We start from the raw sequence: 12527 nt of genomic DNA on the forward strand, positions 1-12527 counted from the left end.
GGAACTCCCTTGGAGGGCTGGAAAGGTTCTTCCGGGGACCCTGGGGGCGGGAGACAGAGGGTAGTTTTTAAGGATTTTTTAAAACTCTCCCAAGAAGTGTTAGAAATTCCCACTTCCTCCGGGGCAGGGATCCCCCTTAGCCTGGCAGCTTCTGGCAAGGAGCTGGGGAGGCCCAGGGCGGAGCTACTAGAGGCAGCCAGGTGACCACCACAGGCTAGATCTGGAGGTCAGGTGTAGGTGGGGACCAAGGCTCTGCTGGTCACCTCCTCTGAGGAGCCCTCCTGACTGCCTTTTTTTTTTTTTGAGACGGAGTTTCGCTCTTGTTACCCAGGCTGGAGTGCAATGGTGCCATCTCAGCTCACCGCAACCTCTGCCTCCTGGGTTCAGGCAATTCTCCTGCCTCAGCCTCCTGAGTAGATGGGATTACAGGCACGCGCCACCATGCCCAGCTAATTTTTTGTATTTTTAGTAGAGACGAGGTTTCACCATGTTGACCAGGATGGTCTTGATCTCTTGACCTCGTGATCCACCTGCCTCGGCCTCCCAAAGTGCTGGGATTACAGGCGTGAGCCACCGCGTCAGGCTTTTTTTTTTTTTTTTTTTTTTGCACTCAGAAAATGATTCGGTTCCAATGCATTCCTGACTGCTTTTTAAGAAACATCCTCTGCTAGATTCGGTGGCTCATGCCTGTAATCCCAACACTTTGGGAGGCCAGGCACATTGACTGCTTGAACCCAGGAGTTCGAGGCCAGCCTGGGCAAATGGCGAAAGCCTGTCTCTACAAAAAATTAGCTGGGCATGGTGGTGCACACCTGTAGTACCAGTTAGTCGGGAGGCTGAGGTGGGAGGATCGCTGGAGGCCGAGAGGTTGAGCCTGCAATGAGCTGAGATCACGCTGCTACATTCCAGTCTAGGTCACAGAGTGAGACCTTGTCCCAAAAAATAAAAAAGCACCCTCCTTCTTTTTTAATATAGAGACAAGGTCTTGCAATGTTGCCCAGGCTGGTGTCAAACTCCTGGGTTCAAGTGATCCTCCCACCCTGGCCTCCCAAAGTCCTGGGATTACAATGGAGAACCACCACGCTCAGTCCAACACCCTCCTCCTTTTCTTTTCCTTTTTTTTTTTTTTAGTAAAGACAGGGCTTCTTCCATCTTGTTCAGGCTGGTCTTGAACTCTCGACCAAAGTCCTTGGATTACAGGGGTGAGCCACCACGCTCGGCATTTTTTTTTTGAGATACAATCTCACTCTGTCGCCTAGGCTGGAGTGCAATGGTGTGATCTTGGCTCACTGCAACCTCCGCCACCCGGATTCAAAAGATTCTCCTGCCTCAGCCTCCTGAGTAGCTGGGATTACAAGCACCTACCACCATGCCCAGCTAAGTTTTGTACTTTTAATAGAGACAGGGCTTCACCATATTGGCCAGGCTGGTCTCAAATTCCTGACCTCATGATCCACCTGCCTCAGCCTCCCAAAGTGCTGGGATTACAGGCGTGAGCCACCGCGCCCGGCCCCTCAACACCCTCCTTCTTAAGGAAATCTGTTGCTTTCCCTCCTGACACCATCAAACTTGTTCTCTTGCTTTCTCATTTGAGATCTGTCTTGGGCATTGTGCTTGCTTTATTCAGGGTGCTTTTCCCATTTCTCAAAATAGTGCCTCGTTAGGTCTGGAAGCATGTCTGGCTGGTGGGTGATGGTGTGCTGTATGCAGAAGCGGTGTGATCCAGGAGCTGCTCCAGACGAAAGGCCCTTCAGGTTCGGCTGCCGGCTGTGACCTTGGGTGATCCTGGCTGGGTCACTGCCCCTTTCTGAGCAGGAAACCTACTGCTGTTAGAGTAGAAGAGGGAGGGAGTCAAGTCAAGGCAGGCTTCCTGGAGAAGGCAGCCTCAAGTGGGCTGTTAAGGCTGAGGAGGTGGCCAGGAGGCAGAGAAACCCCACACTGTTTTATTTAAATAAAATAAAATAAAATAAACTGGCCAGGCATGATGGCTCAAGCCTGTAATCCCAGCACTTTGGGAGGCTGAGGTGGGTGAATCATGAGGTGAAGAGATTGAGATCATCCTGGCCAACACGGTGAAACCCCATCTCTAGTAAAAATATAAAAATTAGCTGGGCATGGTGGCGCCTGCCTGTAGTCCCAGATACTCGGGAGGCCGAGGCAGGATAATCACTTGAACCCGGGAGGCAGAGGTTGCAGTGAGCTGAGATACCACCACTGCACTCCAGCCTGGGTGACAGAGTGAGACTCTGTCTCAAAAAAAAAAAAAAGAGCCGGGCGTGGTGGCTCACACCTGTAATCCCAGGACTTTGGGAGGCCGAGGTGGACAGATAACGAGGTCATGAGTTCTAGACCACCCTGACCAATGTGGTGAAACCCCATGTCTGCTAAAAATACAAAAATTAGCTGGGCATGGTGGCATGTGGCTGTAATCCCAGCTACTCGGGAGGCTGAGGCAGGAGAATCGCTTATACCTGGCAGTCAAAGGTTGCAGTGAGCTGAGATTGTGCCACTGCACCCCAGCCTGGGTGACAGAGCGAGACTCCATCTGAAAAAAAAAAAAAAAAGCTGAGGCCAGGCATGATGGCTCACATCTCTAATCCCAGCACTTCGAGAGGCTGAGGTGGGAGGATCACTTCAGCTCAGCAGTTTGAGACCAGCCTGGGCAACATAAGGAGTCTACAAAAGATAAAAATAAAAAAGTTAGCTGGATGTGATGGCTTCCCTGCTGTCCCAGCTACTCAAGAGGCTGAAACAGAAGGACTGCTTGAACTCAGGAGTTGAAGGCTGCAGTGAGCTGTGATTATGCCACTGTACTCCAGCCTGGGCCGCAGAGCTAGACCCTATCTCTCAAATTTTTAGAGACCCTATCTCTAAAAATAAATTAAATAAACCTGGAGCACCAGTTTTTTTAATTTAATCTCTCTCTCTCTCTCTCTGTCTTTCTCTTTCTCTCTTTCTTTTTTTTTGAGACAGGGTATCTGTCACCCAGTCTGGATTGCAGTGGCATGATCTTGGTTCACTGCTTCTGCCTCTGGGGCTCTGCCAATTCTCCCACCTCAGCCTCCCCAGTAGCTGGGACTACAGGCACACGCCACCACGTCCAGCTAATTTTGAGTTATCTTTTGTAGAAACAGGGTCTCACTATGCTGCTCAGACTGGTCTTGAACTCCTGGACTCAAGAGATCCTCCTGCCTCAGCCTCCCAAAACGCTGGGATTATGTGTGAGCCGCTGACTGTGCCTGGCTATTTTATTTTTAAATGAATAAAACCTGGAGCACCCAATTTTTTTATTTTTATTTTTATTTTTCGAGACAGAGTTTTGCTTTTGTTGCCCAGGCTGGAGTGCAGTGGTGTAATTTCAGCTCACTGCAACCTCTGCCTCCCAGGTTCAAGAGATTCTCCTGCCTCAGTCTCCTGAGTAGCTGGGATTACAGGCATGTGCCACCACGCCCAGCTAATTTTTTGTATTTTTAGTAGAGATGGGGTTTCATCATCCTGATCTCAGGTGATCCACCCACCTTGGCCTCCCAAAGTGCAGGGATTACAGGTGTGAGCCACCGTGCCTGGCCTGGAGCACCCAATTTTTTTGAGACAGGGTCTTTCTCTGTCACCCAAGCTGGAATGCAGTAGCTTGATCATAGATCACTATAGCCTTGACCTTCAACGTTCAAGCAATCCTCCCACGTCAGCCTCCTGATTAGCTGGGAGTACAGGCACATGGCCACAATGCCCAGTTAATTTTGTAGAGATGGGATCTCCCTATGTTGCCCAAGCTGGTCTCCAACTCCTGGGCTCAAAGGATCCTCCCTCCTTGGCCTCCCAAAATGCGGGGATTACAGGCACCAGCCATCACACCCCAGCCAGAGAGACCCTAAGGTCACACCCAGCCTGCATGACCTTGGGCTGCTGGTGTCTTCTATGGGCCTACCGTGATAAATGCTGAAGAGGGAGGTGGGGCCCAGGAATTCAGACTTTCAAACAGCCTTTGGACTCAGGCCCTGGGGACATTCCAGGGGACACTTTACCAGGGAGGGGCAGTGTGAGGCAGGAGGCTGGGCTGCCGCCTCAGGGAGCCCTGAGCCTAGAGTCCTTCCTGCTGCATTTCCAGCCTTGAGCACTTCACCAGTCCTGCCTCAGTTTTCTAGCCTGTGAATGGGGGTGTGTCTTCTGGAATGCTGCACCCATTCATTCATTCTCCTCTCACTGAGCACCTACTGTATTTAGGGTCCCTGTCCCCCTGGAGCTAACTCAAGTCTAGAAGGGAAGCTCTTTCTGCCTCAGTTCCTTCCTCTTAAAAATGGAGCTTGGGCTGCTTATAGCCAATACTGGAAAAGAAGGAAAAAAAAAATGGAGCTTGGGGACGGGCATGGTGGCTCATGCCTGTAATCCCAGGACTTTGGGAGGCTGAGGCGGGAAGATAGCTTCAGCCCCCCGGAGCTGGAGACCAGTCTGGGTAACATGGTGAGACTGTGCCTCTACAAATCATTTAAAAATTAGCCAGGCATGGAGGTGTGTGTCTATAGTCCCAGCTACTTATGAGGGCTTTGAGCCCAGGAGGTCGAGGCTGCAGTGAACTGTGATCACACTCCAGCCTGGGCAACAAAGCAAGACCTCATATCAAAAAAAAAAAAAAAAAAATGGAGGTTGGATTCCCTCCTGGCAGGGTAGGGAAGGGGCTTCGGTGCCCAGGGCAAGGTGGCTGAGTGGTTGTTTTGCTGGAGGGACAAGGTGTGATCGCTGGGTCTGGGCTGTGTTGGTTGCCTGGAGGCCTTGCAGGGTGGGGGCATCACCAAAGCAAAGGCTTGAAGGGAAAAAAGCAAAAGCCCCAGCCAGGCAGGTGGAGTCCCCTTGGCTGAGTTCAACCGAGGGTTCTCTGGGGGCTGTGTGCATACCCAAGTGACAGCTCCGAAAACTCCCTGCCAGGGCAAAGTTCCCAAGTGCAGAAGACAACCTGTTCACTTCTCCCCTGCTTGGCCCGCCCCCGGCCAGCCAGCTCTACTTCCTCTTTTCCTGGTCCACTGCTCACTTTCTCTCTTCAGCTCCTCCCTGCTCCTCACCCCAGGCTGCTCGGCCACCTCCAACCTGCCACCTCAGGACAGCCAGGCAGTCACTCATTCAGCAGCGCGGAGCCCTGGGGTGGGTGTGGTGTGAAGGAGTGGGGGTGATGGAGACCCAGGGAGGGCTCATAGCCTGGTGGGGGAGGCCCTGTTCTAAATGCCAGCTACAAGCATTGGTCTGAAGTAGGCAGGAAGGTGCGGTTGCAGAGGCTAAAAGGCTTCCCCAAATAGGGGCTTTCTGGGATGGGATTTGAGGGGTGCATAGGAGAGCACCAGGAAGTGGCCGCTGCAGACAGAGGGAACCACAAGGCAGGAGGATGGGCCAGGAATGCTGCAGCCTGGGGCGGGGTGGGGCTGGAGCTCCTCTCGGCCAGCTGAGTAGAGGCCCAGTGGCAACACAGGTCCTGCCTGGGCATCAGGTCTGCTCTGCACCCCACCCGACAGCCTCCCATCCTTGCTCTGCAGCTCCAGTCACATCCCACCCCCCCAGCACCCCTCACTTCATTCGACAAACCCCCAGAACCAGCCCTCATCAACAGGCAGCAAGAAGGCCCCCACCACCGCCCCACAATGCCAGCCCGGTGAACTGGAGGGTTGGCAGGTCCTGAGGCAGCTGGCAAGACGCCTACAGCTGAAAGACACAAGGCCAGGGACAGGACAGTCCCGTCCCCAGGAGTCAGGGAGTAGACAGGCTGGGAAAGTTCACCCTTGTGTGGGGCGGTGATAGAGATTCAGCAAGTCTTCTGGACTGTGAACCTGTGTCTGCCGCTGTGTGCTGGGTGGTGGTCATCTTTCCCACCAGGCTGTGGCCTCTGCAACCCTGAAGGGAGGAGCGGTCCCACCGGCTGAGCACAGTCTCACACCGTGAACTGGAACAAGCCACCTCCTTCCTGGCCATAGGTTCCAAGTCCTTATATGGACTCATCTTTGCTGGTTGCGACACACACTCAATGAACACCTACTACGTGCTGCAAAGCCCCCCACAGGCCTGAGGTGCCCCCACCTCACCACCCTTACTATTTTTGTGTGAAAATTCATCTTCTTGTCACTACCTCCAAGGAGGGGGAGGAGGAGGGGGGCAGGTTCCTCTAGGCTGAGCCAAATGCCCCTCTGTGGTCCCACGCCACTGATCACTGCATGGCCCCCACCTGGGTATGGTCTCTGATTCCCAGAGCAGAACGACCCTGGCCACCCCAGTCTTGTGTGCTATTCATTGGACAGACCCAAGGCAAGAAGGGGTGACAAGGAGAGGGTCTCCCCAGGCTGGCTTTGAGCTCCTGGCCCCGCCCCGCCCCCAATCCTCTCTGGCACATGGAGTCTTGGTCCCCAGAGTCCCCCGCGGCCTCCAGATGGTATAAGAGGGCAGTTCAGCTGTGGCTGCGTACGGCAGACCTACAATGGACGGTGGTCCCAGACCCAGGATGTGTAGACCCAGCCCCCACCCCGCAGTGCTTGCAGCTGCCTGGGTCATCCACTAACGCCCCAGGCCTGGTCTTGGCTGGGTGTGACCATGTTGCCCTCAGAAGCAGGCAGCTCCAGGGAAAAAGTTTCCCTACCCTGTAGAGCTCACCTTCCCAGGGCTGCGGCTGGGGGAGTTTGCAGCCTTCATCACAGGCCACGTCCAGCCATTGGACCGCTGGCGCCTGACCTGTCCCGGGAAGTGTGGTCCTGAGACTTCTAAGCGGCCGCAAGCCTCCTGACTCCCCCAACACCATACGCTAACTCTCAAGCTCAGGTCTCTCCCTAGTGACCCACCCAGCCCATTTAGCCAGCTGAGCCCCACAGCCAGAGGTCCCGGCCTCTGCTTTCAGGGAAGCTGCTCTCAAGTAGGCAAGGGGGAGTGACTGCCTGGCCACTTCGTGCCGAGGGCTCCTTCTGCAAGAGAACACAGCACCCAGGGCCCTGGCACCCGTGCAGACCCTGGCCCACCCCACCTGGGCGCTCATTGCCCAAGTGACGTCCACACCTAGGGTGTCCCGCGGTGGGTGGGGGGCGGCCCGAGAGACGGGCAGGCTAGGGGCAGGCCTGGCCACGCGGGGCCGATTCGGGCACTGCACAACGTGGGGCGCGGGGGCCACGGCGGGCGCCCCCATCCCCCGGGCCCAGCACCCCAGGGCGGCCAACGCCAAAACTCTCTCCCTCCTCCTCTTCCTCAATCTCGCTCTCGTTTTTTTTTTTTTTGCCAAAGGAGGGGAGAGGGGGTAAAAAAATGCTGCACTGTGCGGCGAGGCCGGTGAGTGAGCGGCGCGGGGCCAATCAGCGCGCGCCGTTCCGAAAGTTGCCTTTTATGGCTCGAGCGGCCGCAGCTGCGCCCTATAAAACCCGGCGGCGCGACGCGCAGCCACCGCCGAGACCGCGTCCGCCCCGCGAGCACAGAGCCTCGCCTTTGCCGTTCCGTCGCCCGTCCACACCCGCCGCCAGGTAAGCCCGGCTCGCCGACCCGAGCAAGGGGCTCCCGGCCCAGCCGCCTTAAGGCTGCGTCCCCGTCGCCCGTGCAGAGCGGCTTGGGCCACAGCTGGGGGCGCAGCGTGTGGGAAAACCGGACCGCTGTGGGGGGTGCGGGAGAAGTCCCCGGGCCTCTGGAGATGGGGGGCGCCCCGCTCTAGTTCGGGGGTACGGGGCGGCGCTCGGGAGGCGAACTCCAGGTGGTGCCGCTCTCGGGACTGCGGCAGCTGGCGGGGTCTTTGTCCGAGCCGGGTTCTTGCTCGCGTGACTAGAGGGTGGGCGCGGCTGGGCCTCCGCCAGGCCCAGTGGGGGCTGGGATACCATTGCGCGTGTGCGCTGGGGCTTGTGGCGCTAACTGCGCGTGCGCGCTGGAGCCCGGGGCGCCGCGGCTCGCGCTGGGCTGAGGGCGGGCCAGGCCGGAAGGGGTGGGGTCGCCGGGGCGCAGGCCCGCACTTCCTGCCTGCGCCGCCGGCCGCCTGAAGGTGTGGCCGCTTTGCGCCGCTGGTGCGCGCCGAACCGGCGTTTTTTGAACCGGGCGGAGGCGGGGCCGGCGCCCGGTGGGGAGGGGGCGGGGGTCTGGCTTCCTGCCGCGCGCCGCGGAGCCGCCTCCGACCAGTGTTTGCCTTTTATGGTAATAACGCGGCCAGCCCGGCTTCCTTTGTCCCCAATCTGGGCGCGCGCCGGCGCCCCCTGGCGGCCCAAGGCCGAGGCGCGCCGGAAGTGGGTAGGGCGGGGGCGACCCCGGCTCACAGCGCGCCATGCCCTGCCCGCAGCTCACCATGGATGATGATATCGCTGCACTTGTTGTCGACAACGGCTCCGGCATGTGCAAGGCCGGCTTCGCGGGCGACGATGCTCCCCGGGCCGTCTTTCCCTCCATTGTGGGGCGCCCCAGGCACCAGGTAAGGGAGTTGAGTGGGTGGGGCCGCCCCAGGAGCGGGCGGGAGGGCATTTAGGAGGTATCCCGACTTCCAGGGTAGGGGCCGCGCCCGTGTTCAAGGCACCCTGTTCTTTGCAGGGCGTGATGGTGGGCATGGGTCAGAAGGACTCCTATGTGGGTGACGAGGCCCAGAGCAAGAGAGGCATCCTGACCCTGAAGTACCCCATCGAGCACGGCATTGTCACCAACTGGGACGACATGGAGAAGATCTGGCACCACACTTTCTACAACGAGCTGCGTGTGGCTCCTGAGGAGCACCCCGTGCTGCTTACTGAGGCCCCCCTGAACCCCAAGGCCAACCGTGAGAAGATGACCCAGGTGAGTGACCTGCTGCCTCTCCTGGTGGCCACCTCCCTCCTTCCTGGCCTTCCAGAGCTGCGCCCTTTCTCACTGGTTCTCTCTTCTGCCGTTCTCCGTAGGACTCTCTTCTCTGACCTGAGTCTCCTTTGGAACTCTGCAGGTTCTATTTGCTTTTTCCCAGATGAGCTCTTTTTCTGGTGTTTGCCTCTCTGACTAGGTGTCTAAAACAGACAGTGCTGTGGGTGTAGGTACTAACACTGGCTCGTGTGACAAGCCCATGAGGCTGGTGTAAAGTGGTCTTGGAGTGTGTATACAGTAGGCGCACAGTAGGTCTGAACAGAATCCCCATCCCAAGACCCCAGCACAACTAGCAGTGTTCTTGCACTTCCTGCATGTCCCCTGTCTGCTCTGGCTGTCCCTAGTGACTTCCTCAATGTGACACAGTGCATCTCTCCTACAGATCATGTTTGAGACCTTCAACACCCCAGCCATGTATGTGGCCATCCAGGCCGTGCTTTCCTTGTACGCCTCTGGCCGTACCACTGGCATCGTGATGGACTCCGGTGACGGGGTCACCCACACTGTGCCCATCTATGAGGGGTATGCCCTCCCCCACGCCATCCTGCGTCTGGACCTGGCTGGCCGGGACCTGACTGACTACCTCATGAAGATCCTCACCGAGCGCGGCTACAGCTTCACCACCACAGCTGAGCGGGAAATCGTGCGTGACATCAAGGAGAAGCTGTGCTACGTCGCCCTGGACTTCGAGCAGGAGATGGCCACGGCGGCCTCCAGCTCCTCCCTGGAGAAGAGCTATGAGCTGCCTGATGGTCAGGTCATCACCATCGGCAACGAGCGGTTCCGCTGCCCTGAGGCGCTCTTCCAGCCTTCTTTCCTAGGTAAGTGGAGACCACTGCCTAGTCCTGCCTGACATGAGGGTCCCCTGGGGCCGTGCTGTGGAAACTTAAGTCTGGCCCTCATTTCTTCCTCAGGCATGGAATCTTGTGGCATCCACGAAACTACCTTTAACTCCATCATGAAATGTGACGTGGACATCCGCAAAGACCTGTATGCCAACACAGTGCTGTCTGGTGGTACCACCATGTACCCTGGCATCGCTGACAGGATGCAGAAGGAGATCACTGCCCTGGCACCCAGCACGATGAAGATCAAGGTGAGTGTCTTTCTAGCCTGAGCTGACCTGGGCAGGGGGCCGTGGAGCCCTGTGGTTTGTGGGGAGCTGTCACATCCAGGGTTCTTACTGCCTGTCCCCTTCACTCCTCAGATCATTGCTCCTCCCGAGCGCAAGTACTCCGTGTGGATCGGTGGCTCCATCCTGGCCTCGCTGTCCACCTTCCAGCAGATGTGGATCAGCAAGCAGGAGTATGACGAGTCCGGCCCCTCCATCGTCCACCGCAAATGCTTCTAGGCGGACTGTGACTTAGTTGCGTTACACCCTTTCTTGACAAAACCTAACTTGCGCAGAAAACAAGATGAGATTGGCATGGCTTTATTTGTTTTTTTGTTTTGTTTTGGTTTTTTTTTTTGGCTTGACTCAGGATTTAAAAACTGGAACGGTGAAGGTGACAGCAGTCGGTTGGAGCGAGCATCCCCCAAAGTTCTACAATGTGGCCGAGGACTTGATTGTGTACATTGTTTTTTTTAAGTCATTCCAAATATCGTGAGATGCATTGTTACAGGAAGTCCCTTGCCCTCCCAAAAGCCACCCCACTTCTCTCTAAGGAGAATGGCCCAGTCCTCTCCCGAGTCCACACAGGGGAGGTAACAGCATTGCTTTTGTTGTAAATTATGTAATGAAAAATTTTTTAGATTTCGCCTTAATACTTTTTTTATTTTGTTTTATTTTGAAAGATTTTAGCCTCTGTGGCTACCCCTTTTTTTGTCCCTCAACTTGAGATGTATGAAGGCTTTTGGTCTCCCTGGGTGTGGGTGGAGGCAGCCAGGGCTTACCTGTACACTGACTTGAGACCAGTTGAATAAAGTGCACACCTTAAAGATGAGGCCAAGCGTGACTTTGTGTCGTGGCTGGGGATGTGGGCAGCAGGTGAACCCAGGGGAGGGGTGGGGCAGTGGGGGCCAACCTGTCCTTACCAAGTGGAGGTGGGCTGAGGTTCTCTTACCTTGACATTGAGTAGCCTTAGAATGTGGGGGAAGTTCAAGATTCAGGCCTCTGCTCATTGGGGAGTTCCTGCCCTGGCTCTGCCACCCGTCCCTAGGTACCCCAGTTTCTCATACATCCAGAGGGTCTAGATGCTTCAAGAGAAGCTGGGGAGGGGGCTGTTTGAGGGAGTGCTGGTTGGCACCTGTTTCTTAGGAGTGGAGATTCCTCAGGGTCACTCTGGGCAGGGGGTTCTTGAGTGGGGGTGTAATGGGTGTTCTTAGCTGCCACGCCTTTGTCCTGCTCACTGTATTGGAGTTGTGGCTGTCAGCCTGGGCTACGGTCCATAGGCTGAGGAGAGACCATGACTCCTGCCTCTTCACCCAGACAGAGGGAAACCTGGGATCACAGTCGAATTGGGGTGGGGGGTCCATGGGGCCATAAGTGGTCAGCAGGCACCTCTGGTTAGCTCTGGACTGAGGTCTGGATTCTGCCTTGTGACAAGAGTGGGCCTCATCCCGTGGCGCCTCAGGGCCCAGTTTGTGACCCATGCTGCCGAGGGAGATGGCCAGACTCCCGGAGAGCAGGGCCTGCCTGGCATTGCATGTCAGATTCTTTATTTTTGAGATGGGGTCTGGCTTTGTTGCCCAGGCTGGAGTGCAATGGTACAACCACAGCTCACTGCAGCTTCAACCTTGGCAAGCAGTTCTGCCTCAGCCTCCCAAATAGCTGGAACTACACAGGCACGCCCAGCTAGTTGTAGGTCAGATTCTTACTTCCGCAGAGCTGAGTCACTCTTGAAAGAAACAGCCTGGCTTTCCTTCCCGCTGCTAGAAGCTGTGGTTGATACCAGCAGAGAATGAAGGAAGGGGACAGGCTCCTTTGCAGGGATACCCTTTACCCAAAACACCACCTGGTGTATAGCAGTTGTTCTGGAAATGATCTGGTCCCCCAGGAGGCCTGGACTGCCTCTCACTTGTGCACAGTGGCTGTTGGCAGAGAGGAAGGTTGTCCCTTTCTGTGTTATCTTGGAGGTCCCCTGAGGGTCTGTCAAGCCCCTTTGGGGCAGTTCTAGCTCTTTTGGTCTTTATTGAGTGACCACTAGATGGTGGGCCTGAAGCTACTGAGATGACCTGGACAAGAACGCTGTCCTGGAGGAGCTGTCAATCTGGAAATGAGGACTTCATTCATTCATGCGTTCATTCCTTCATCCATTTCTCCATCGAATCACTATTTGTGCCATGTACTGCGGGTATGGAGGAGAACCAACCAGATGTGTTCCTGTCCTCACCAGTCACCCAGTTTAAAGGGGAAGACATCATAAACACAAAGGCACACAAATGAGTGTCCAATGACATGCTGTAACCATGGGAAGAAAGAGCAGAGGCGTTGATGAACATGTCAGGTGATATTCATTATGTTGATTGTGTAGACATATATTAAAACTTATCTAGGCCGGGCGTGGTGGCTCACGCCTGTAATCCCAGCACTTTGGGAGGCTGAGGCAGGTGGATCACGAGGTCAAGAGATGGAGACCATCCTGGCCAACACAGTGAAACCCCGTCTCTACTAAAAATACAAAAATTAGCTGGGCGTGGTGGCACGTGCCTGTAGTCCCAGCTACTTGGGAGGCTGAGGTAGGAGAATTGCTTGAATGCTGGAGGCG

General features: G+C 56.0%; 1 protein-coding gene across 1 annotated transcript; it reads left to right on the forward strand.

Annotated features, from left to right (window-relative positions):
• The first annotated feature begins 7400 nt into the window (after positions 1 to 7400).
• On the forward strand, positions 7401 to 10763 carry ACTB (actin beta). The gene is made up of 6 exons (XM_012455575.3): positions 7401 to 7478; positions 8276 to 8404; positions 8521 to 8760; positions 9203 to 9641; positions 9735 to 9916; positions 10028 to 10763. Exons 2-6 carry the CDS (start codon positions 8282 to 8284, stop codon positions 10169 to 10171), a joined length of 1128 nt encoding a protein of 375 aa, XP_012310998.1. The 5' UTR covers positions 7401 to 7478; positions 8276 to 8281; the 3' UTR covers positions 10172 to 10763.
• The last annotated feature ends 1764 nt before the right edge of the window (positions 10764 to 12527 follow it).

The sequence above is a fragment of the Aotus nancymaae genome, unplaced genomic scaffold, assembly GCF_030222135.1.
Source record: "Aotus nancymaae isolate 86718 unplaced genomic scaffold, 86718_ANA_hifiasm-v0.15.2.pri h1tg000015l_0, whole genome shotgun sequence".
NCBI classification, from domain to species: domain Eukaryota; kingdom Metazoa; phylum Chordata; class Mammalia; order Primates; family Aotidae; genus Aotus; species Aotus nancymaae.